At 41.7% G+C, this 26,108-nt stretch overlaps 1 protein-coding gene across 1 annotated transcript; it reads left to right on the top strand.

Annotated features, from left to right (window-relative positions):
• Positions 1-332: 332 nt before the first annotated feature.
• LOC117558651 (desmoglein-2-like) lies at positions 333-22,612 on the top strand. The gene is given in 14 exon segments (XM_034234974.1): positions 333-421; positions 8,146-8,274; positions 9,022-9,180; positions 9,329-9,470; positions 11,750-11,910; positions 16,800-16,934; positions 17,025-17,210; positions 17,945-18,444; positions 18,552-18,694; positions 19,165-19,386; positions 19,623-19,865; positions 19,959-20,020; positions 20,022-20,381; positions 20,523-22,612. Coding segments are annotated over 14 exon segments (3,630 nt in total). The 5' UTR covers positions 333-379; the 3' UTR covers positions 21,669-22,612.
• The last annotated feature ends 3,496 nt before the right edge of the window (positions 22,613-26,108 follow it).

The raw sequence follows: 26,108 nt of genomic DNA, 5'->3' as shown, positions 1-26,108 counted from the left end.
ATAAATTGCAATAACAGGTAGTCCAGAGGCAATACACACTCATACTGTAGCTTGCTAGCTGTGCTAATATGTATGAAACACATTTTATCTGGTACAGACCAGTCAAGGCTAGTTTTTTTTTAGCTTGTCAATATGCTTATTTTACGATAAGTGTACACCTACAAAAACTTTGTAGCTTCCAAGTAAATTCCACCATTTGTTTTTCAGTGACTGTAAGTTGCGTAACACCCACATACACACCACTGTATTTATGTCTTGAGGGTGTGTTTGTGTGGGGGAGCAATCCTCTTTCATAAGCCTCCTCTTAGCCTCCATCAGCTCACAGTCTGTCTGGGATTCATAAAGCTTGGTTCACTTAGCACTGCGACTTTCTCTAGTCATGATCGGGATTTCCTCGCACGTCTTTTTGCTACTTTTGACAGTGAGTACAGAAGGAGTTATGTATTTGTCTATGTTTTCTATTGTTATAACTGAACTGTGTTTAAAAAAATGTCAAGTTTGTTGTGAATGCTGCCTTGTGTCAAAAAGATTCAAACCCAGTAAACCAAATAATATTACGCTGATGACAGAATGACTTGTTTACTTAGTCTTATCAGCTACTTCTTGTTTAGACCTACCTGCTGCCATGGTGGTGTCAAACAGAAACATGGTCGAGGAAAAGTGATTTTTTTCTTACTTGTTTATTTTACACTAAACATGCCAACCGCTTTAAACCGCTTTTGCTGCTCTTTTGCCCCTCTGCAGTGGCTCCCTTTAGCCTTGATAACTATTGACATAAATATTGCCTATTTAAATGTAACTCCTGTTGTACAGTGGACAGTATTTCTAATGTAACACCTATTATTATTATTATTATAGTTTGAGGTGATACTACTGAAATAACAAAAACTGTTTCAGAAACTCGCCAACTGAAATAGGCTGCGTGTCACATCCTACTAAGTCTACCCACTGCGATTTTTATCCTGAGTAACCGTCACCCGATGTCAGTAAAATGATCATGGATAAATCCCAAAAAATAATTAATAAGATCGTTTTCGGAGCTTAGCCAGAAAGCTGAGCAGAGCAAAAATCTTTCAATATATCAAGTCTTGAAACTCAACCACTACTGCTTTTTTTTGGCTGCTCAGGAGATATTAAGGCATGGAAAGCCGTTTAATACTGGAGAATACAAAAGAAATATCGTGAATTACAATATCAGAGCATCTATTTTCGGACTTCAAAAAGTAAAAAGCTAAATTGTTCAGAAAGAAGTTGACGTCTTTAAAGACCATAAAGAACTGGGCCATTAAAATGGCAACAATTCAGCTGCAGCATACTCTGTGATGAGTTTAATATAAACTATATCAAACACACAGCGCTGTTATACGGTACAGATTCGGGCGATTGCTTTACGTCAATGAGGTAACAACTGAGGAATGCGGGCATATCATTACTTTTTATATTATTTATATTCCGCATATGGGTAGGAATCAAAATAAGTCTTCTTTATTAAGAGTACTGCCTACCCATGCCAGTGTTTTTTTTTGTCATAACAAAAATAACAATAAACAACAGTTTGCTTTACTGTCATTCTTTAATACATGCAACAATATGTAGCTTTTGTAAATGTACAAATATAGATATAACTTTATAAGCTTTGTTATCAAACATTATTTGTGGCAAAGGTGGCGAAATGGCTTATACAATAATACAAGTTAGGTGGCCTTGGGTCCCTTGAAAGGCGCTATACAAATGTAATCTATTATTATTAATATTATTATTATTATTATTAAAAGACCCCAGTTCCGAGACACTTAAATAATTCCTCCTTAAACCACTCAAGTGTTGCTTTAGCGGTAAGGTTCACCTTTCCTGCTGAAGGTGAACTCCGTCCTAGCCTCAGACACATTTTCCTCTGGAATTGTCCTTGTATTTAGCACCATTCAATTTGGGCCTGTTTCCCAGTCCCATCCCATGAAAAACATCCCCACAACATGATGCTGCCACCACCATGCTTTGCTGTAGGGATGAGAGTTGTTGTGTTTGCGCTACACAAAGAGTTTTCATTGATGAACATTTCAGCCTTATAGTATATATATTAGAGTACCTTTTTTTCACATGCCTTTTAGCCAAATCCAAAAGTGTTTTCATATTCTTTTTCTTATCAATGGCTTTTTTTTGGGTGACTTTTCCATAAAGCTAAGCTCTGTGTAGTGTATGGCATAAATTGGTTCTATGGACAGATACTCAGATTTCTGCTGTGACACTTACTAGCTCAGGAGTATTTTTGATTTATTTAATTTTTTTAATGATTTTGATTACATGTCATTTTAATTCAATAAATATGCCACGGGAGGTGAATACTTCTGCGAGGCACTGTATTAAAGGTTGATCAAGTGAGGGCTTGTTCAAAACCATCTTCAATCACATTTGCATTACTAAATACGTATTCAAGTGAGGAAAGGATAGGAGTGTCCCTAGAGGTATTTTCCTAGATGAATAAATACGTTATATGTGCTCAGCAGTTTTTCATACATGTACCTGGTGAGTCATCTGAGCCCTATATTCATCACACCTGTTGTGTTGTCTTGTTTGGCCTATTCATGACCGAACAGGTGAGGCTCATGTTAATCCCCAGGGAGTGGCTGGGTGCATCAATGACTCCTCTTGACACACAGTGACAGTTGGATATTTGTCTCATAGTATCCAACTTCATGCTGTGTCCCGTGGAAAAAACACTAATGTCAGCTTCCTAGTTGTAATACATACAAGTGACTTCCCACAACAATGATATATTTGACAGAGTATTTGCAAAAATGTTAACCATTTGAAGTGAAAAGTACAATGTTGTCTGCATAAATGGGGATCTTGTATATGTTCTGTTTTTATTCCTTTTAGGTGTATTCATTGATGGATAGCTTCTGCTAGTGGTTCAATGATTTTTGAACTAATCTAAAGCCTTTAATCAGCTGCCTGGGGTTATCTGCCTGTGTTTGCTCTCTATACCATAAAAAAACCGTTGTTTCTCATGCTGCATGATTCTTGATCAAGTACGGTTTCCTTTGTTTACTTATTTTCTTTAGCAACGGAGGAGAGCAGGTTAGGGTGGTATCAGTGCAAGACAGTGGCGAACCTTCAGGGCCTTCAAGGTATTCAGAGAATACCCTGGAACACTCAGATAAAACAAACAAAAAAATCGATTTAATTATATAAATAAAATGTATATAAAATGAATAAATGAGAATCGTATCCATGTTGTTGATCTGTAATATTACAGTGTTACGTTGATTTGTTTGTCCTTCTCGGACCATGCACTACGCATTTCAGTGGTTTTGTGTTAGAAAAGAAAGCAACCAATCAGATCTTGTTCTGGGTCTCTGGGTAGAATATCCTTCAACCAAGGTATTCTACATCCTTGATTGAATGCCCTGGCCGTTGCACTGAATGAGAGCGTACGTTTGGACTGACAGTTTGATCAACCAATCACATATTGATTTGTAGCCAATGGGCGTATTCTTTCAGAGTTTCCCTCGGTTCCAGAGTATTCTAGAAGGCCCGCTAGTTAACTGGCTCGAGACAGAGGATCTAGATCAGGGGTCGGCAACAGGCGGACCGTGGACCTATATAATCAATACATTAATAGGGGGATTTCAATTTTGATGGGGCGATTCTATTTTAACCGCCGCCTACAGGGGGCGAAAGAGACGAGTGAGCGATACAGGGAGAGAAACACAGAAGAAGAGATGAGAGCGCGGCAGAGAGAAGCAGAGAGGAAAGTGAGTGAAGAGAATAATTAGCGATACAGGGGGCCCTTCTCACTTCGGTTAAATGGATTCCTTGCGTCCCTCACTTGCGTCGTTTCCCTGCGACTAGTCCCTCCCACCAGGGAAGCATGGAGAGATGCAAGGAAACCACGAGAAGCAAGGAAATGAGTTTTAAGAGCAATGGGACGTCCTTTCCTCCGGAGCGTCACGTGAAGCGACGTCCGTTTGTGATGACGCTGCACAGCTGATCGTCTGACAGCAGCTCTGTCCCCGTTATTTCCACAAACACCCCCGCCTCTGTTAGTACACATTTACTGACACAAACATTTGTATCATCTGTTGTAGACCCAAATAAATAAAATAAAAATAAGAACTAATTCTCAAAAAAGATAAACGCCATTCTTAAAATGTATAAACGACCAATAGTTTTTTAATATTGATTAGAGTGCACAATAGAAATAAAATAATTGAGAGAAGAAAAAGAGATATGTTATCTATCAAAACCCAGTTAGATTAACATTCATTGGATTGCACACTTTGTTTGTTTGTTTGTTTGTTTGTATATGTAGCACATTAACATTTTAATAGCACTTAATGACTGACTGAATGGAAATGACAATAAATGAAAATGTAAAACGAAAAAAGCGATCATGAAAATGTTTCCAAAAAATTAATAAAATGAGTTTTGACCACTTTGTTGTTCAGATATATCACATATTTGTAACAATGATACATTAATTGAAACAAAACACGGTATAAACTGAGGAGTGAGTCCCGTGAGGTTCATGTATTTTCTTCACTCCGCTGGGAAACTGCTCTCATGTCAAGAAGCATCAGATCAGTGCATGCACTGCATCGTCCAATCAGTGAGCGATACACAGTAAGGGGGCGGGGCGAGTGTCTGAGGATTTCATCGAAGGATGGTCTGGTGGTTCCTCGGTTATAGCTCCTCCATTATCGCTCCTCCGGCAAAAATAAGGCCATTGGGACGCTACTCAAGATGCCGCAGACAAATCAACTTCCGGTGAGACCGAGGGCGAGGACCGAGGAAATTAAAAATAAGAGAAGTGAGAAGAGCCCAGGGAGAGAAGCGGAGAGGAGAGTGAACAGGCGTGTTAGCGGCAGACAGGGAGAGACACATATTTACACATGGCGCTCTCCAAGAAGAGGAAAGTGGACAGTGAGAACAGAGCTTTTAACCCTGAGTGGACGGACTCATTCATGTTCATCCTGCCCACTGGGAGCACAGAACCAGTGTGTCTAATTTGTTCAGAGACCGTGGTGCTCAATAAAAGTGCCAAAACGCCACTATGAGACAAAACATTCCCTCTCAAGTCAGAACTGAGGTCACAAAAAATAAGCAGTCTCACAGCCCAATATGATCAGTCCACCAGGATCAAAATTAAAACTAAATATCGTTCCAGGGCAGGCTAACCGGGGCTAACCAATGAGCACCTGCATGTGTGTATGAGAATGGCCCTGACACCATTTCAGCCCAGATTTAAACTCCTGGCAGGACAAGCTGGAGCTCAATTCTCGCACTGAATTAAAAAAAAGTGAGTGAGGGACTGCAATATAAGAGGGAAAGAAAGAGAAACTTTAAAACTGTTCAATTGTTATGATGTGTAAAGACTGATATTGTTCTATAATCGTCTGAAACTGTTAAGTCATGATGTGAAACGGTTAACAAAGAAAAAGGGAAACTCAATCTGCTGCTACACTTTATTTGATTTATCTAAAATTAAGCACTTTTAAGATGCACATATTTTCAAAAGCTATTTTTTTTATTTTATTTTTAAATGCAGCCAGAGAGGAACATTACACATATCCACAGTATTTACTGTATATCTATAGTTAAATGTTAATTGACAATAAATATTGTTGTTTTTGAATTGTACTTTCTTTATTTGATTGGCAGTCAGTTGTTGATTACATGCAGACGTTGATAAAGCTACAGGCTACTTCAATATGTCACACTAATTCATAAAGAAAGTTAGACATGTTGATGTTCCGGACCTTTGCATGGGGAGATTTTCTCTAACTGGACCTCGTTGAATTTTAGTTGAATACCCCTGATCTAGATTAATGTGACGAAGCAATTCATGCCGTTTTATTGTTTTTAACGTTGAAATGACAAGTGCGACAAGTGAAGTTGTTGCGGAATTGTTGTGAGTAACCTTTTCAAGATGACAATTCAGTGAAAAGACGGACATTATCATGCCGCGGAGGGGGAGGGGCGGCGGGGGGTGTGTGTGTCTACAGAAGGTCCAGTTGTGATAGACACGGTTCGCCACTGGTGCAAGAGGGATCTGTTTTCTTAAGGTTTTTGTTCTTGGCTGAAAACCAGGCTTTCATTTGAAACACTCCAACAAATGTGTAAAATGCAAAAGAGAGATTTTGATCGAACATAAGATATCACAGACCTCATTACCTCATGATTTATCGGGGTGTCTTGTAATCAAGTTGGAATGCCAGTTGCTCTTGCTGTTTGGTGATAAGGCGGGACTTTCCTTGTATTTTCCTATTTTCTTGTGAGCCATGGTAGGCTATAGAGTTGGCTAGTTGGAGCCTGAACATAGCATTCAGTCCTATAATGGGTCCTTGTTGTATTGATAAGTGTGTTATATATTGTGTTAAAACAAGAAGTGGAAGGTCACAGGTGTTACTAGTGATAATACAATAACGGACCTAGCAGAAGTAGCATGACTGGATGTGTTTTTATTGCTCTGCAAATTAAATATTTGACATATTTTTATTTTGCCAACAAACTTTTCCCAGGATCAGGGATCCTGCCCTGCAAACACAATTCCACAGCCAACGGGAGTTTACAACCTAACACAAATATTGTACCTGGGGAAAATCATAAAATCAGATTTCCATATTCAGCCCTGTTTAACCCTGAGATATATTTTTGCATTACATTTAAACCTGTATCTGTGCCAAATGTGTTTATTTTATTGCAAAATGCAATTAGTTTAACCTAGCTGCCCCACTACAGACAACAGTCAGCAGGCTACGCCCTGAACAATTCACAGAAAGTTAATGCAATTCCTCTTTTGATACATGAATAGGGTGCCAAAGTTCAGACCTAATCTCAGGACTGTCTGTGCATGTATAGACTCTGCTCAACTGACACCCTACTGTCTATTGACTGTTTGTTTTGTTTTTCTTTGAACATGACACCACTTCAAAATGTCAAGGCTGACGGTGCATAGCTCCACCAATTTCAAACAAGGCGGGCCCTAATCCACCAGAATAACTGGAAACACCTGTGTTAGTCGAACGGATGTTTCATTGAAAATGTAGATAATGGATGTAAATCCGTAGTCCTAATTTCTAGGGTGTGTTTTCTCTTTAAAAGCCAATCAATGTGAAATAATGATATTTCACAATGACAAGATTGTTGACCAGTTTAGGATAAATGGATAAATAATAACTTCATTAACTATTCATAATAATAAAGAAAGCAGCTGAACGAAAAGCTAATAAATTCACCTGGTGGTAAATTGAATGTATGACCACTAGATGGCTCCAAAAAGCATAGAAGAAAGAACAGGATAAAAGAAACGGAATAAGTTAACATTTATATCAAGTTATCAAGACAGTCTAGAATAAAAATAGAATACAATAAAGGTATATTATCATTTTCAGGCACTTGTTTCACAGGAACTTCAAGAAAGAACTTAACTCAATTCGTTTATTTAGTCCTGGATAAGCTGTGGCTTCTATTTGGTGTTTATTAAAACATAAATTAATTGTAGCAACATTCAATTGTTCTCCACCCGACTGTTGTTAATGATGGTTTCTAGATCTACAACCATGAGGTTGTCATATTGCTGTTATGTTATGAGAGTCATGAGGTAATCCACATTAGCTTTTCTAATTGCATTATTGCTTTGAGACTCTTTCTTTCTGACGTATTTTAGTTTGAGTTATGTGAAAGCAAACACAGGTACAAGATAAGTGGTACACAACAACGTACTGTAGCAGTAATGTGTTGGCATACACAATAAGGCCTAAAGTCACTGATTGTTAAGCACAATATTCTTTTTTTTAATTGTATGTATAGCAATAGATGGTTGATTTCTTACTATTAGCAGGAAGATGGCTTGGCACCATTGTCCTGGAGTGTGGGGGCCATCTTGAAACTGTTGTTGAAACTAGTTTGAGTGTATTCTTCTTTCAGTACATTTTTTAGAGAGCAGCATCCTGTGACAAATGTAGACCTTCTCCTGTCCTAGAGATGATCTTTTCTGTTTTAAAGGAAGTCAGATCTAGAGGTACATTGGGCTTTTTGTAAGCATCCTGGATGATTATTGGTTTGTAACATCTCTGTGCTAATCAGTCTGACACGATTGCATCCTTATTTTTCACACTCTTGACTTCATCTATTGCTTTACAGCTGCAGACTGTTGCTGTAGTGAAGGCCAACTCTGAAGACAATTTGGTAAGAAGGAAAAGATTATGGATTCCCCCGCCAAAGCAATTGATGGAAAATGAAGACTACACTCAGGAGAAAACTGTTGCCAAGGTGAGTCATTGCTCTTTAATTTAAACTCTCTGAAAGGCTTTACAAATCAAGGACTAGGGTTAGGATTATCAAATATACAATAATTTTGGATTAAGTGTAAATACTTATGAATGGATGGAATGCTAACGTGATCATATATTGCATTTTTTGCATCATATTTTTATAAATATAACCATTTAGTGAGGTTCTCAGAAGTTTCAGGAGTGTTTACCTGACACTGAGATGAAAAGATCTATCATCACACATCCTCTGTTTTTTGGTTATTTGATTGATTTATATACTGCATTGTCTTGTTTATGTTTCTTATGCTGGTGTTATCTATTGTGTATCTTGTTTTTTGTGTGTTTCTTGAGAGCCTTGAAAGGCGCCTATGTAAAATAAATGAATTATTATTATTATTATTATCTGCAAAAATATAATAAAAACAAGTCACCAGAGGGGGCTACTGGAACATGTCAGCATGCTCAACAAAATGGAGACTAGTTACCACAGACAAGTCTGTACCTGCAGGGTGGAGTTTTCTAAAAGAGAGCACAAGAAGCCAGACAATTTTGAAGAGACAGTAGCATTCTGAGACGTATATAACATTAGATTTTGAGTTTTTGGTTGTTTTTCTCACCATGAAAGATATATTAAAACATTTTTATTTTTCCTGCGGTTAACATGTTTTTGTGGTTCCTTCTGGTGCAGTGGAATGGTTAATGTGACTTAGTGTGTTTAACTGAATCAGCTCTGCATGTGTTTCAGATTCATTCGGATTTTGATGACGGCAACGGAAATATTATATACTACCTAGAAGGCATTGGCGCAAACCAACATCCCTTCAATGTGTTTGTAGTCGACCAGATAACTGGAGACATTCGTGTAACCAAAATTCTGGACAGGGAGTTAATTGACACTTATAATGTGAGTTATACTTCTTCTGTGCATTTCATAGATATTAAAATATATTACAGTCAGATGCAACACATCAATGTCACAGGCTATTCATGTTTGTAAATTAAACTGCTAATACATTTGATGAAGACAGCAACATTTTACTCTACTGTTTTAGCTGTCAGGTATTGCTAAGTACAAGGATGGCAGGTTTGCAGAGGAAAATGTTGACATACGGTTCAAAGTAAAAGACCAGAACGACAATTCACCAGTGTTTGCAGTCATGAAGGCCGGGGAGGTAACTGAGCTTAGTCCTCCAGGTAAGATATTTTCTTTTCTAGTCAATTTTAACAAATGTCAATCCTGTTTTGAGATGGCAATGCAATCTTTAATGGTTTGCTTAAATAATGGATTGGGGTAAGAGTTAGGGTTTATTTCACATCGATACCTATCCATGTTTCCCCCATCAGCAACCCTCTGATGATAAACGGTTATAGATTGCAGGGCTAGCTTGTTAACAGTGATGTTTACTATCTGTTAGTCTTATTAATTTCTGCGATTGTTAGAGCATAGCTGTGTTTATTAGCAGCCTTGTCCACCTTTCGATCAGAATAATACTATAGGCCTACTGTCGTTTAAAAAAAAGTATGAATCTCTATAAACAGATTCCGCATATTAATGCAGTTGTATGCAGTAAGCAGTCCATTTGCAAAGAATAAAAGGCAGCATGCATTGCCCTTAATGCAATCTCAGAACCCATTGGATATCATTTGACAATGTTCTTTTACTTTTTTTTACAATGCAGTCGTGTTGCCTCTCAATTCATACCCCATTCTCACATTTCAAATTTCTCACCCAACTCTAAACAATGAGCGACGCATGAAAGGTGTTGGCTTTATTACATTACATTGCATTTAGCTGACGCTTTTATCCAAAGCGACTTACAATAAGTGCGTTCGACCAACAAAATACAAACTTGAAGAAAACAGAATCATATATGTACATCAGGTTTCATAGAACAAAGACATTTCAAGTGCTACTCAACTGGCTTTAGATAAGCCAGTCCTTTATTAGTATATAAGTGCTTTGTTAGTAATTCTATCGCTCGAAGTGGAGTCAAAAGAGATGAGTTTTCAGTCTGCGCCGGAAGGTGTGTAAGCTTTCTGCTGTCCTGATGTCAATGGGGAGCTCATTCCACCATTTTGAAGCCAGGATAGCAAACCCACATGTTTTTGCTGATGGGAACTTGGGTCCCCCTCGCAGTGAGGGTGCAGCGAGCTGTTTGGCTGATGCAGAGCGGAGTGCACGTGCTGGGGTGTACGGTTTAACCATGTCCTGGATGTACGAAGGGCCAGATCCATTCGCAGCATGGTACGCAAGTACCATTGTCTTGAAGTGGATTCTAGCAGTTACCGGAAGCCAGTGAAGGCAGCGGAGGAGCGACGTGGTGTGGGAGAATTTAGAAAGGTTGAAGACCAGACGAGCAGCTGCATTCTGGATGAGCTGCAGAGGTCGGATGGCACATGCAGGTAGACCAGCCGGGAGGGAGTTGCAGTAGTCTAGGCGTGAGATTACGAGAGCCTGGACCAGAACCTGCGTTGCTTTCTGTGTCAGCTGGGGACGTATCTTCCTGATGTTGTAAAGCGTGTATCTGCAGCAACGGGTTGTAGCAGCTATGTTTGCAGTGAAGGACAGGTTGTTATCTAGGGTCACACCCAGATTCCTTGCAGTCTGAGTCGGGGAAACAACAGAGCTGCCGATGTTGATTGTCAGGTCAAGTGTGGGACAATCTTTTCCCGAAAGGAAAAGCAGTTCAGTCTTGTCAAGGTTGAGCTTGAGGTGGTGAGCAGACATCCACTGAGAGATGTCAGCTAGACAAGCAGAGATGCGTGCGACGACCTGAGCGGGGAAAGGACAGAATTAATTGGGTGTCGTCAGCGTAGCAGTGGTATGAAAAACCATGCGGGCTAATGACTGATCCGAGCGAGTTTGTGTACAAGGAGAAGAGGAGGGGACCAAGAACAGAGCCCTGAGGGACCCCTGTATTATGTGCCTAATTGTGCTTAAACTGTGCTCATGTGTTTTTAATTGTGCTCATGTTTTTTCTGTGCTTATGTCCTGTTATTGTGCTCATGATTATGTACTCTTTTATGTCTTCTTTTAATGCCAATAATCTGCCAAGGAATGCAGATGAAGCATTTATGGCTGTCTTTGGCACATTTACATGATGGACTAAAGTGCTCGTGTTAAAATATTGGTACATTTTCCCTTAATAAATACAATATAAATAAAAGATGGGATTCAGTAATCGGCTGAAATTACAAGTCTTTCGAGCCCCTTGTCTTTAAATGTGAACAAAGTCAGCTACACATATTAGAGTAAACATATACTTTACACAATCTTCAGGCCTCAAGGATAATGTATTTTGTGTCTATTGGTGAAAATAGCCTACTGGATATAAATATATATTTTATACAACAAAACTACAATTTATTTTCAAGTTTGTGGACTGTTCAGACATATTCTGCCATACAAAGCGCAAAACAGATCTTCCAATTTCTGGACAACCTGCTCTACCTCCTTATTTCCTCTTTTACAGGCACTTCATTTATGAAAATAATGGCAACTGATGCTGATGAACCAGGGAATAAGAACTCTCAGATCGCCTATACTATCCTTGATCAAAGCCCACCTGATGAGATGTTCGGCATTTCTCAAGATGGGACTGTCTTTGTCAAAAACCCAGCCCTGGACAGAGAGGTACAGTACGAATTGCATCCAATTATGTCAATTGCAGTGAACTTCAATTCGAACTCCATCATAATCAGAAGGAATCACCCTCTTTAATGGTCACACCAGAGGTTGCGCTAGACTTTTTTGCTGCCCGTCATTTTGACGGACAGGATCGTAAAACTTCCGTCAAAAATCCAGAATTACCCGTCGGCCTTTACACAACTCTGACGGGCCCCCCCCCCGTCAGAGTTGTGTAAAGGCCGACGGGGGGGGGGGGGGAGCATGCTTGTGAACTGTCAACGGGGGGGGAAAGTTCACATGCGCCGTGTTATGCATGGCTGCTGCACCTCGCGGGAGCGTGCACAGCGTAAAGCCACAACTCACAGACATTTCAATGATTTGTACGGCACAGTTAGGTTTGGAAACGGTATCATTTCCTTTTTGGAGGGCATGCATAACACGGCATAACACCGGAGCCTCGCTGCGGGGAAACTTTGGCGCTGTTCTGAGTTTGTTCTAATCTGTCAAAATGACGGACTGCTTTCAGATTTGTCCGTCATTGTTAAAAAAAATCTGTCATAGACGGAAAATATTCGGTTAACGCGACCTCTGGGTCACACAGCACACACAGTGAGATTTGGCCTCTGCATTTAACCCATCCTAGTACCAGGAGTCTAGTACTAGGAGCAGTGGGCAGCTATTGTACAGAGCCCGGGGAGCAATGGGAGTGAGGGGGGAAGGGGGATGTCCGGTGCCTTGCTCAAGGGCAACACGGACATCAGATGACCAATGTCAGCTAATCCAATCACCATGCAAAATCAATCATGAAGGTGTTGATGATTTGAGAGCAATCATGTGGAGTTGCCCCCCAAGCCCCTTTCCAATCTAGTTGTTGAAGCTTTTTTTAATGTTTATTTTTAGCAACAAAGTAGGTTGACTTATACATAATGTCGGCTGCTGAACTGAGCATTTGACTAAACAGTGTATCAAAAGTCTCTGTGTAATGTGAAAGGTGATGAATCCACAGATAAGTGTTGTATATATTTTTTCTGGCATGCATATCTTATTAATTTACACAAACATAAATGTAAGTTAAAATGTGCAATAAAAGTCATTTCAGCCACTGGGGCACAGCATAGACCAGTGGTTCTCAAACTTTTTCTGTCATTCATTTTCTGAACAGGTGGGCTTTTTCAAGCCCCACCTGTTCCTCATCGCTCCAATAAAATGGTAGGCCAAGCTTAAAATGGTCAAATGTATCGTTCTATAACAGGGGTCTCCAACCTTTTTTAGGATGAAAGCTACTTTAAAAAAATAAAACAAGTCGTGAGCTACTTTTACTATTTGTTTTTTTAAATGTTGAAGTTAAATGCATCAATCTGGTGCAATTTGAGCACAAAATGAATTTATGGATACAGCTCTCAACACTCAGATGAAAGAGAACATCTTTAGAATGTGATCACAGCCAATAACAAATCATTTAAACTTGTTTATTTTTATCTTATGTTATCTATAGTATTCTTTTTATTTATTTATGCATATTTTACTAATCACTCCCCTTTTAAACTGTTTTTTGTTGTTGTTACTGTCCTATATAGTACACATTGGAATGATTTCTTACTTTATTTTTTACAACTAGGCTATATTAAAAAGATAAAGGTGTGCTCTCTCTAGCTCTCTTGCTCTCTCTCTCTGTCTCGCTCGCTCACAGAGGCTGTGTGCTCCTCCGTGGCGATGACGGCTTGCGTTAAAAAATAAAAATAAAGATAGGCCTATTTGTAAAGTGGGGGGACATAAACGGGATTTCGAAAAGTGTCACCAGGGGCGTCGCCTGGACCTGAAAACATTCGGGGCTTAGCCCACAGTGGCGGCGGCCGCAGTGGAATGTTCTACTGCAACACTCCCCACACGCACACATAGTACACCCGTGACTGTTACAATGAAGGCTCGATAATCAGCTCACGGCATATAGGCAGGGGTAAAGTGCTATTTTTTTATGAGTGGGGGGGCGGACCTAACCTCCTCTAGGGGGGTCCGGGTGGATGCTCCCCCGGGAAGATTTTTTTTTAAATATTGAAGTTAAAAGCATCAATCTGGTGCACTTTGAGAGCAACATTAAGAGATCTATGGATACATCTCTCAGCACCCATATGAAACGGATTTTCTTTTTCTTTATGGATATTTTACAAATATTCTTGTTTTACTGCCATATAGTATTTCATACCTGTTTTTCCTTTATTCTCTTATTTTTTTTATAACTATAATGATCATATGAAGGTGTGCCGCGGAAATAATCTTTTGAATAATTTGTGACCAAACCGTTTGAGACCCACTGAGATAACTTAGACTAAAGTTAACTATCTGAGTCTCTCAGTCTGACAGGAGAGGACTCTCCTCCAGCTTGTTGTGGAACAAACAGCTCCTTATGTCCGTTAGTGCAGCTAGCTAACCAGATGCTAACAACACGGTCCCTGCTGGCATCGGTCCCCCTTTCCCCCTCTCTCTCACTAAATGTGCTATCGTCACACACACACAGAGCCGAGCTTGAATGACACAAGCACACGTCAATTTCCATGCAACTCTCTGATTGGTCTGCAAAGCCCCGAATGCCCAGGCCTGGCGACGCCACTGAGTGTCACGGTTAAACGCTCCACATTGCTTTTCTTTCCGACTGCAATGCTGTTGCGTGTGTGTGTGTGTGTGTGTGTGTGTGTGTGTGTGTGTGTGTGTGTGTGTGTGTGTGTGTGTGTGTGTGTGTGTGTGTGTGTGTGTGTGTGTGTGTGTGTTGTGTGTGTGTGTGTGTGTGTGTGTGTGTGTGTGTGTGTGTGTGTGTGTGTGTGTGTGTGTGTGTGTGTGTGTGTGTGTGTGTGTGTGTGTGTGTGTGTGTGTGTGTGTGTGTGTGCGTGTGTGTTGTGTGTGTGTGTGTGTCATACTTGCCAACCTTGAGACCTCATAAATCGGGAGCATTTCAAAACCATTGCGGGGGGGGGTGCTAGTGGATCGCCGGAGTCTCCCGCAAAAATCAGGAGGGTTGGCAAGTATGGTGGGTGTGTGTGAGTGAGAGCGTTTCACATGTGTGTATGAGAGATTTGTACATATGAACAAATTATTTTGGTTTCAGTTGTGTGTGTGAGTGAGCAGGCTCGCATTGGCCATCGGGAGATTCGGGACTTTCCCGGTGGGCCGCTGCCGTTGTTGGGCTGCTGCTTTCGGTGGGCTGCTGCCTTCGGTGGGCCGCTGGCTCTGGCATAGGTGGGCCGGGTACCGCTTCCGCCACCGCAAACACCCGCCGTTGCGAGGCTCCGGAGGCTCCGGCGCAGCGGCGCTGTCAAAGTCCACCACCGTTGCGAGTCTCCGGCTGTAACAGTCCACTACCGCCCGCGAGGACCCAGGTTCGATTCCGGCCTGAGGTCCAAAAAATGTATTTAAAAAAAAGAAAAATTATAATAATAATCTCCCGTTCATCGCGTTCATTCGCGACCCACCTATCACATCTTGGGGCACACCCAACACTTTGAGAAACGCTGGCATAGACACAGCGTCTGAGGAACAGGAACATCTGCTGCAGCAGAGAGACCCTCCGAAGACTCAGGCTCATGGTTAAGAAATGGTGAAGCTCTCGATGCAATCCTTGTCGGCCCAAACTGTCCGATAGCCATCAAAGAAAACTTTGGAACGTTGTTGATGGAAACGTCGTGGATGGAAAATCCTGCTGCAGCCACATATTGTGTAGCGCTGTCTAAAGCCATTTAGATGATTAAAGAACCTTTACTTGTGCAGAGTAATTACCTCATATCTTGCAAAATATGTACTTTTGCATTGACACAACAGAGTTTACAACTTGAATAAAACAGAGCATGTTAGAGATTTTACAGCATGCTTATGTCTTCACATAGGCAACACAATTTATCTATTTTGGATTTAAAACATTCCCCAGTTAATTAAACAATTAAAAAAAAACCTATTGGGGTTTCAATGAGATATATCTTCTCGGTGATCTATCTATCGTAGACCACCAGGGCAACACCTTAACATGATTTTTTCTCTAAGTACAAAATTGATTGTTGCAGCCACTGCTCTTAAATCTTCTGTCATTAGTGTCTCTGGTGGATATATAATATTGAATATAACACCCAGGCAGAGCACTTTAAAGTTGTTCATGGTAGATTTATGATAAGGTCCCCACTCTAACTCTGAATGACATTACCAAGTTAAGCGGCTGTTAATTCTATAACTGTTGGCAGTTGCAGGAAGTCATAGCATTGCGTCTCTGAGCAAACTGAGTTATAATTAATTGATCCCCCTTTAAAATGCACACCTTTTATATTGGTCCCATCTCACAGCTGTTGTGGAAATAATTATCATAAGACGCCAATTAGTAACATACAGGACAAACCTCGATGTCTGTTTACCTTCTTTAAGGACACAGGCGGCTTAGCCAATAATGTTATTGTTCCCATTCTGTGACCGGTCAATACTGGGATACAGATGGTCTGTGTTGTGGGTACACTGGGACACTTCCTTCTCTGTATTTGTGGACTCCAAGGTAAAATCTTCGAGGTCATAAGTGTCCGAGGCAAGTAGCTCTGTGTTCCCACACTGTTTAGGCTATCTCCTCAAATATGTTGTTTACTCTCTGCGAAACCAGTTAGATGGGCTGGCAAGAGAGAGGCTCTCCAGAATTGACGTGGCAACTCTACCGTGAAGTCAGAACCTCTGACTCTTGGACTTGTGATGTGAATCCTCCGGCCGTTAACTCCAAATAAACCATCATGTGTTTGACATCAAAGCTACTGCTCTTCCCGTGTCTCCTTCCTGAGTCGGTGACTCCCACTGCATAGCTACACAGAAGTTTCCTCTACAACAGCAATATGATTAGGTGCCTGTAAGTAATTTGACTGTTTTTCTTATTTTAGAGAGCTGATCAGTACATTCTGACGGTCCAAGGTCAAGACTTAAATGGTGCATCAGGCGGAAACATTGCAACCAGCACTGTTGTCATTGATGTCAAAGATGTGAATGACAACCTTCCCACTTTGGAAAAATCTGAGGTAGATTTCTTACTCACACTCTTCTATATCAACATGAACTGCATCAACAAATAAACACATTCTGCATCTCATAATGTGTTTTACTTGCAGTATGAAGCCAGCATTGAGGAGAACACGGAGGGAGTGGAGGTGATGAGGATCAAAGCAGAGGACATGGACATGAGGGCCACAGATAGCTGGGAAGCCGTGTTTGACATCGTCAAGGGCAATGAAGCCGGATACTTCAGCATTAAAACAGACCCCGCAACCAACGAGGGCATCCTAATGCTCGACAAGGTACTGCTGAGTGAGCAACACAGAAGCTTGCCCATAATGAAAGTTTTAGATGTAGACATGAATGGGGGTACCAAATTGGGTACTAACTCAGAAACAAACAAGTGAAACTGTGAATTGGCATTTAGGTCAGCATTTAGGGTGGCTATTAGTCAGTGTCATCTAAGGCTGCCATCTGAGCAATATATATACAAACGTGAAGTGTCCAGAAACAGCTATGTTTGTATAATTTAACATTTAATAATAATTTATGCTTCATTGAAGATACACAGAATAATACAACGTAAACTTATGAGTGATTCGGTGAGTTCCACCTTGGCCACACTGTATCTGATACTGTTGGATGTGATCAGGAACACACAGGCTTCCTTCAGCTAAGCCGTTTAATTTGTGAGTACCATAGCTAGACTTATTTACACACGAACAGCTAACATGTAGTTGTCCTTCCTTTCACTCAGTCCTAGCTTTACACAAAATATATGTCTTTTATGTTTTGGGGTTTTCCCTTTCCAGTGGTGTGTTATAGGCAGGGCCGTCCCTGGCCAACATCAGGCCCCACGCAAAGTTATATGATGAGGCCCTCTCTTTTCGCCTCGACGGGGATGGGTGGGGGGGGGTGCTAGTGGAGCCTCGCAGGCACTAGATACAAACATGAACCTGGACATTTGCATAATTAGGGCCCCTTTTTATAGTTGCTAATACGAATCTCTGTTCATTGTATGTGTGCCATCTGACAGGCTGTGAATTATGAGGATGTGGAAAACCTTGAACTTGGACTGGCTGTAAGGAACAAGGCTGCACCTTATGGTGGATCTGGAGGGGCATCCGGGGCATCCGGTGGTTCAGGTGGTTCTGGTAGTTCCGGTGGTTCAAGCGGTTCCGGTGGTTCCGGTGGTTCAAGCGGTTCCGGTGGTTCCGGTGGTTCCGGTGGTTCCGGTGGTTCCGGTGGTTCCGGTGGTTCCGGTGGTTCCGGTGGTTCAATCGGTTTCGGTGGTTCAAGCGGTTCCGGTGCTACAAGTGCTTCAGGTGCTACAAGTGCTTCAGGTGGTGGATCAGGAACCACATATAACACCTATCCCATCAAAATCAATGTGAAGAACCAGCCAGAGGGGCCAAGTTTTGACCCCAAAGTAAAAGCTATTCCCATCTCAGAGGGAGGCTCTGTCAGCATTAATGAAGTAATTGGCAGCTACACCGCAATAGATGGAGACACTGGGAAAGCAGCTGAGAATGTCAGGTCAGTGCATAAACACACACATACAAATGAAAAAATCTGCAAGTACAACATCAGCTTGATTGTCTACACTCAATGATAATACCTAACACAGTGTTCCTCTGATGTAGGTATGTTAAAGGCTCAGATCCTGACAACTGGCTCACAATTGACCCAAAGACAGCTGAGATCAAACTGAACAAGATGCCAGATAGAGAGTCTTCATACCTGATCAACGGGACGTATTTTGCTCAAGTACTCTGCATTACAGAAGGTACCACCTACTTTGTATCTATCCCCAGCATCAGATGTTTTTATGTAATGCTAGTATTCTAAGTGAACATGATCTGTGGGAAAGTATGACACATCAAGCTTAAAGTCTAACTCTGGTCATGACTTAAACTGAAATGTTTCAAAGTGAAGCATTGTAGAAGCTAAGGTGGGCCCCAGGGGGACAACAGCCGTTGGTTAGCGACCTATGACAGCACCCGACTGTCACTCAAAGTGGCCAATACCATAATTATGCCTAAGTTTAAGCTTAAATATAATTTAAACAGGTTCATTAAAAACGATCCAGCCACTGCATGTTTATGAATTGGGCGATAAGCAATTGAGACCTTCGTTGCCCACTAGCAGAAGAAGGACTGATGCATTTGTCTCTGAACTTGTGTATGTATAATAAAGAAGGAAACAAAGGAAATAATGAATGATTTGTTTTTATTTCTGGTTATTTCTCCAACACAGACATGCCTTCTAAAACAGCCACTGGCACAGTAGCCATCCAGGTGGAGGATTTCAACGACCACTGCCCCATGCTAACCAGTGACTTCCAGACTGTATGTACCCCTCATGATGCCGTTATTGTGGAGGCTAAAGATGACGATTTGTTCCCCAATGGAGCTCCTTTTGTCTTTGAAATCATCCCAGAGGTCACTAAGGGCAAATGGCAGGTGGAGCACTACAATGGTGAGGAGAATACGGTGAAGATTTAAACGTGATGTAAATAGACCTGAAAACATCCAAATAGATATGCACACTGAAGTATGAAGATAGTTAGAACAGGCTCTGTGTCAACATGAGTCAGTGTTTACCACATATTAATGTCATTTCAAAAACACATTTGAATTTAGAGTTTTATCCAAAATATTAGAGAAAACATATTGACTTGCCACACTCATCATCTGTTCGTCTCATGCCTGCAGACACTGCAGCCATTCTGAGGGCCAAGGAGTCCCTGTGGCCCGGTTTATACGAGGTGACTTTTGTGGTGAAGGACCAGCAAGGGCAGGCCTGTCCAGAACCACAGAAAGTGACGATCCAAGTGTGCACCTGTGAGGATGGGGAGATGTGTGGAGAACAAGGCAAAAATGGTCAGAGCAAAAGAGACATAGAGTTAGGACCTGCAGGCATCGGACTGCTGTTCCTGGGTCTGCTGTTGCTACTATGTGAGTATGATGAGATGCTCATGGGATGAAGGTTATTGGCTCTGTTCACACTACAAACCTTATAGTTGGACTAAAACTGTTGTATTTTTTCAGTCTTACTTCTGTTGCTGCTCTTCTGCAAATGTGGGGACGCCGCAGGCTTTACTGAGATGCCTTTTCGACACCAAATCTCACCTCATTAACTACCGCACTGAGGGCCAAGGCGAGAACACGGAGGTGCCGCTACTGAATTTGCCCGTACAACAGGATGCAAATATGGTCATGGCTAAAAACACTTTTGCAGTGGCGCCCATGGCAGGTATGGGTTTCCACAAATCTGTCTCTTCAATGGATGGGATGAACGGAGCTCTTTATGGAGAAGGTTTCACAGGAGCCCAGAGAGAAGAAACATGGGGGAATCAGCCCAGCAGCAGAGGCTACTATTCAGAGTTTGAGAGCAGAGAATCAGGAGGAGGGGGAGGAATGTATGATGGCATGGCTCTGCCAGACTACTTTCTGGGACAGTACTACGGTCAGGTGAGAAATCAATGAAATATTTGTTACTTCTACTACCACTGCAAATGTCTTTCCTAAAACCAAATATTTCGCAGTCTACTGGGGAACCTATTCACAAATAAAGGTAACCTTATTTATCATTTCTTTATTCTTTTTAAACAGAAGGTGAGAAGCGAAAACGAAAACCTTGGAGGGAAGGATGGCCTTTTAGTTTATGACTACGAGGGTCAGGGCTCCCTAGCTGGATCAGTGGGCTGCTGCAGCCTCCTGGAGTCCGAGAACGACCTGCAGTTCCTCGATGACCTCGGCATGAAGTTCAAGACCCTGGCTGAGGTGTGCGGAGGCAAGAAGATCCAAACTGAGGTCAAACCAGCCTTCATTCCTCAGCCTAGTCCCTCCATCCACACTCACACCTCAGCATCAAGTGTGATGACCCAACAGATGCCTCCTCCGTCCCAGGTGCAGCCGCCCGCCCCTCAGACTGTGGTCAGGGAAAAATCTGAACGTTCTCAGGTGGTGAAGGATGGCAGGGCCAGAGCAATGGAAGGGATGACCACAGTGAAAACAGGGAGGACCACAGTAAATGAAGGGATGACCACAGTGAACACGGGGAGGACCACAGTAAATGAAGGGATGATGAATCAAGGCCAGATGATTTTGCTACAGCCGCAGCCGCAGCCCGTCTACTACACCACCGCCAACCCTGTGCTGCAGCAGATGCAGTACATAGTCCAGCCACAGGTTCAGAACACTGTGATGCTGGCGGATGCACCAACCTCTAACCTGCAGGGCATGGTACTGCTCAACGGCACCCAGACTGGACATGCCCAAGGCATGGTTGTTCAGGGACAGACAATGATGTCCAGCGGGCAAGCCGGGGGCCAACGCATGGTGCTGTTGGATGGGAACGGTATCCATGGAAGTGGTGGCAACCTCATCCACACTGGCAACCTTTTTGGCTCCCAGACCATGATGGTGGTGGAGGGAAAAGTCCCTACAGGGACAATGAAAGGGCATCATGGCAGTCAGACCCTCCTCATGCAGGGGGGCACTCTGCAGTCAGGGGGGCTTTCAGGATCTCAGAAGGTCCTGGTGGTCGGAGGGCAAAGCAAGGGAGGGCATCTGGTCCAGGAGGCAGGAGGTCTGTCTCAAAATAATGGCGTCTCTGGCTCTAAAAAGGTCCTTTATAGCAAGTGCAAAACATCTGCTGGCTCTCAGAGCAACGTGGTGACTTCCTCTAGCACCACAGAGAGCAAAACCCCCACCTACCGCAAGGTGTTGGTGCAGGAGAAATTCACTGAGTTATAATATAGGAATGGAAACTGTAAAATAGAGTTCAAACTTCCGGCAAGGCAGCCTCAGATATTTTAACAAGAGACACTCTGTATGTCAATTTATGTTTATTTGTGGAGGGTGTGCGTGAGCAGTTTGACAAGAAATTAAACTACATGTAGATGCATGTTCGTATAGCTGCTTCTATTTCCCTAAAGCGTATCCGTATAGGGACGGGTGGCGCAGTGGTCTGCGCGTTTGATCATCAAGTATTTTTGTGAACTTATTCTGCACTGATAGGGTATAGGGTTAGCGTCAGAAAGTATAGGGTTTGCGGCAGAAGTTATGTGGCATGCAGAATGGACACAATTACATTTAGTAATTAGGAGATAGTCGATATTTTTAATACATTGAGCTCAATGGCCACCTGCACATTCCACCTCAGTAAAACAAATATAGTTTCAAGGTAGACTGCATTACAGTCAAAAGTTAAGGTATTCTAAACATATAATCTTTGAGGTGCTCTATTTAAATTCAAAGCTGATTTCTAGATAATCTTGTGTGTATTACAAAATTAATGTTTGTGAGAAACAAAACATAATTGTTTGTTCTGTTCATTTGTTTCCACTAACTTGCACTTTGGTTTTTCTGTAATGGGACCTGATCTAAACATGTTTCATCTACTTTTACAAATGTTTTTATATTTGCTCTTGAATGAATGGTTAATGGTAAAATGCTGGGTACAAGGTTTTTTAAAGGCTCCCTGTCCATGATGTTATGTGTTATTAATGTCATTCTAAAATCTATAATTGCATATTTTGCTATGTTTACGAATGTAACGTTATACAATTTTTTTAAATGGTAAAAATTAGGGTTGATTCAGTTGAATAGAAACAGATGTGTTGGGATACAAAAATGTCAATGTAAATGTCTGTCCCCGTATATCTACCACTAACCTCAATAAACGTTTCTACAATTCACTTGAGGACAACAAGCGCTTTATGTTCTAATCTGTCTGCAGAACGAGAGGCTGATATAATGTGTTATGCTATATATAAGTATTTCCTTTTTGTATTGGCAGTAATAACCTTGGTAAAATGCCACAGTGATTGACAGTAGGCCAACTTAAGGTCAGGACAGAGCATGCTAAGGGGAGAATAAGCGCCCTAAGAGAAGAAAATCACTCCGGAAAGATTTTCATATTTTCCAGCCAACTTACACTGCGAACCTTGAAGCCATTAAACCTTGTTCCTGATTAAAGCTATACAAATCTAATAAAGATTATTTATTTTCAGATGTTTAACCCTTTAGATTCCAGTTTTCTTACATAACGCCACTGTTTTATGGAGGAAAACAAGAGACATTTAAATTATTTTCTGTATATTTAATAGTTGCAGGACTTAATTCTTTGTGTTTTCACAGTAAATCTGGACTATAAGCATTAATTTAAAAGGGGCCGTACTATGTTTTTGGGGATTTTCATGGGATTTTCCCTTTCCAGTAGTCGTGTAGTTATGTACGTTTTTGTGCATTTAAAAAAAAAAGACTGCAAAGGCTCAAATCCCTGTGTTCCCTTCAGAGGGAGTTACTCTCCCACACACTCCCCCCTTGCCTGAAACACCTCCATTGGACTCCTTTGTTCACTTCTTACATAGTAACATCACAATGTTACACTCGTGCTTCTAAAGGCTAGTGCTCCAACACATTGTACGTGATAGGCTTAGGGGCCTAGGGGCCACACCCAGTTTCACAGTCTAACTGAAACACACCGTTCCAGTTAAGTACTGTTGTCTGTATAGTTGTATTTCAAATATGTATATGATTTGCATTTGAACAATCTATGATCATACTGTCATACATTATGTTTTGCATCTTGTCATGTAACTCAATATTACTGGAATTCCCTAGTAACTATATCCAGTTAAAATGTTGCTTACAGCATGATAAATTCCATTAAATTACGTGAATGTGCTAAACAATGACTTCCTTAAAAGGTCCCTATTATGCTCATTTTCAGGTTTCATAATTTTATTTTGTGCCTCTACTTTGACATGTTACATGCGTTAATGTTTAAAAGTTGCTCTTCTTACTGCAGCACTGAATATCAGATAGACATGTACAGATGTGTTATTTTAAAAGGCTAAGAGAACAGTGGGTTACGTATTGTAACCCTAGTTCTATAAGCACAGGCGGAGCCCTCTACTGGACCGTATGGGTACTACTCTTCATCAATGATACACAAGCGTTCACACACTGAATTTGCATAAACGTAGCCGGCCAATCAGGGCGAGCCTACCTGAATGTGCGCGCAGGCCGTTATTTGCAGCCGCCCTGTCACGCGGCGGCGAGTAAAGTAACCTGTGTTCACAGTTTCCAGCTATAGTGTTATAGCAGAAAGTTTAATACAACGTATTTCTGGTATATTCATTTAATGTCACATGATATTCCATAGGATGTGTGTTACGGAGTTGGGTCACACACAGTTAGAGAGACAATGGTCGTTCTGAATTATCAATAGATGTATTAATTTTAAGTGAGCTGACATCGAGGTTGGAGGAAGTTCAAAGAAGGCCTTAGGTTATAAAAACAGTTAACCTTTGTTAGTTGACCACTCCTAAAGGATGTCATGAGATAAGCAAACTTTCCATATCTGGAACATACAAGTATAGCATTCAGAGGCAGAACATGTGATATCGTGTGTTAGCTAATGTAAGGAGATGGGGCGAACCAGACTGAGTAAACGGCTGCTGACTCATTGCCTAGGGTTCGCCCAGGAGTGAAACCGGCCAATGGAGAACTACCAACTCACTGTCTAGGGCTCGCCCAGAAGTGAAATCGCCAATAACAAATAGCTAGGGAGGAGCAACCTACACAACTCCTCCCCACGTTTTCGTAAAATATGCTGTTGAATTCTTACACTCGGGCCCCTTTTCTGACTGACCGTCCTGATACGTATATCACACGGTGGTAGAACTGAGCCCGGAGTACTCTGTATTTTGTACTGTTGCTTTTACCATTAAATCAGCTCATTGCTTATCTCATACCTCGGTGTTCGAGTCCTTTCCTTGAAAAGACTACTCATCAACGATCGGCGCGGAGCAGAGTCGAACCTTCAACCACGCCACTGGGTGGTGCTCCAACAAGCTGGTGACCCAGACGTGATGAGTAGGGACTCATAGACGGAACACCGGCAGCCAGCGGACGAACGGTCCAGGGAAGACACCTCGAATATCTTTGACAACTAAAATCAGGGCGCCCTACAACTAACAAGTTAGCAGATACCTGTTACTATCAAAATCTGTGATTGGCTATATAATCTAAATTTTAGAGTTGTCAGGGACATTCCCAGTGTCATAGTCTTAACGGTAAAAAATACAATACATAAAATATTTTGTAAAGAATAAAAGAACGAGGGGTGTAAGAAGAAGGTGAAAGTCCCCGCAGGTCTTTCAGGACCATACGGCTAACTCGTTAAAAGTAGAAAAAGTTCATGGTTTTCTAAAGACTCCATAGGAACTAAGTTTTGATTAGCACAAACCAGTCTCAAAGAGGAGCTGCAGTTGTGTTATATGTGGGTGATCACTAGAGGAGAAAAAAAATACAGTTTTGAAACGACCGGCTCTCACAGACTCTTGTTGTGGGGTTAATCTAGAAGGCTAAACGTGACGATAAAGAGATTCTGTAGACTTGGGTTTCGACTCCATGCAAAAGCCATATCGCCGAAAGGGGGTGTCGAAGTGCTTTTGGAAGTCTCTCCATCTGTTGAAATATACATTGCACTATAAAAGCTGGATAGACTGTACGGGGAATCATTTTCTGTGAATATATAGTATAAAAGGTGAACACAAATAACCTTAGGTAGAATATATAAGGGAGAAACACACACACACACACACACACAGAGAATTTGAACGAGAGGAACGAGAGTTAGGGGCCCCCATGCCGGGGAGTCTCCGACAGCAATGGTGTCAGGCAGAGAGATTGCTCCTTAGCGGGGTTAAGCCGAGCGACAGTAAGAAGGTCGCCGCCGACCTCCACTTCCTACATAATAAAATGCTAAACGAAGATAGGGTGGGCAGAGACGAGACATTTGGGAATCTCGCATTGGCTCTAAACACATATGAGAGACAATTGGTAAAAAAAGTTAGAGGACTTAATTAAACAGAAACCTGGGTTGTTTGGCTTGGCCAAACTAAACAAAGAAAAGGATTCAGTAGATAAACTAAGGAGGATCTGCCATAATGCGGCTCTAGCTATGAACGGAGTAACCATAGCAGATCCTCCGGAGAGTACTCTCGCGGTAACTTGTGCCCTAGTAAAACCTCCCTCGGGTACTAGAATTACCCCAGCCACGGTGGCGGTCCAGACCACACCTACAACCAAAAATAAAGAGGAAAAGTCCCAGCCCGGACCTACCCCAAACCCATATGTCCCTATCCTTTCCCCGCTTATCTACCCCAGTCTATTCGACCCTCC

Source organism: Gymnodraco acuticeps, unplaced genomic scaffold, assembly GCF_902827175.1.
Source record: "Gymnodraco acuticeps unplaced genomic scaffold, fGymAcu1.1, whole genome shotgun sequence".
Lineage (NCBI taxonomy): Eukaryota > Metazoa > Chordata > Actinopteri > Perciformes > Bathydraconidae > Gymnodraco > Gymnodraco acuticeps.
The sequence above is the reverse complement of the archived record's forward strand: the minus strand, read 5'-3'. Positions and strand labels throughout refer to the sequence as shown.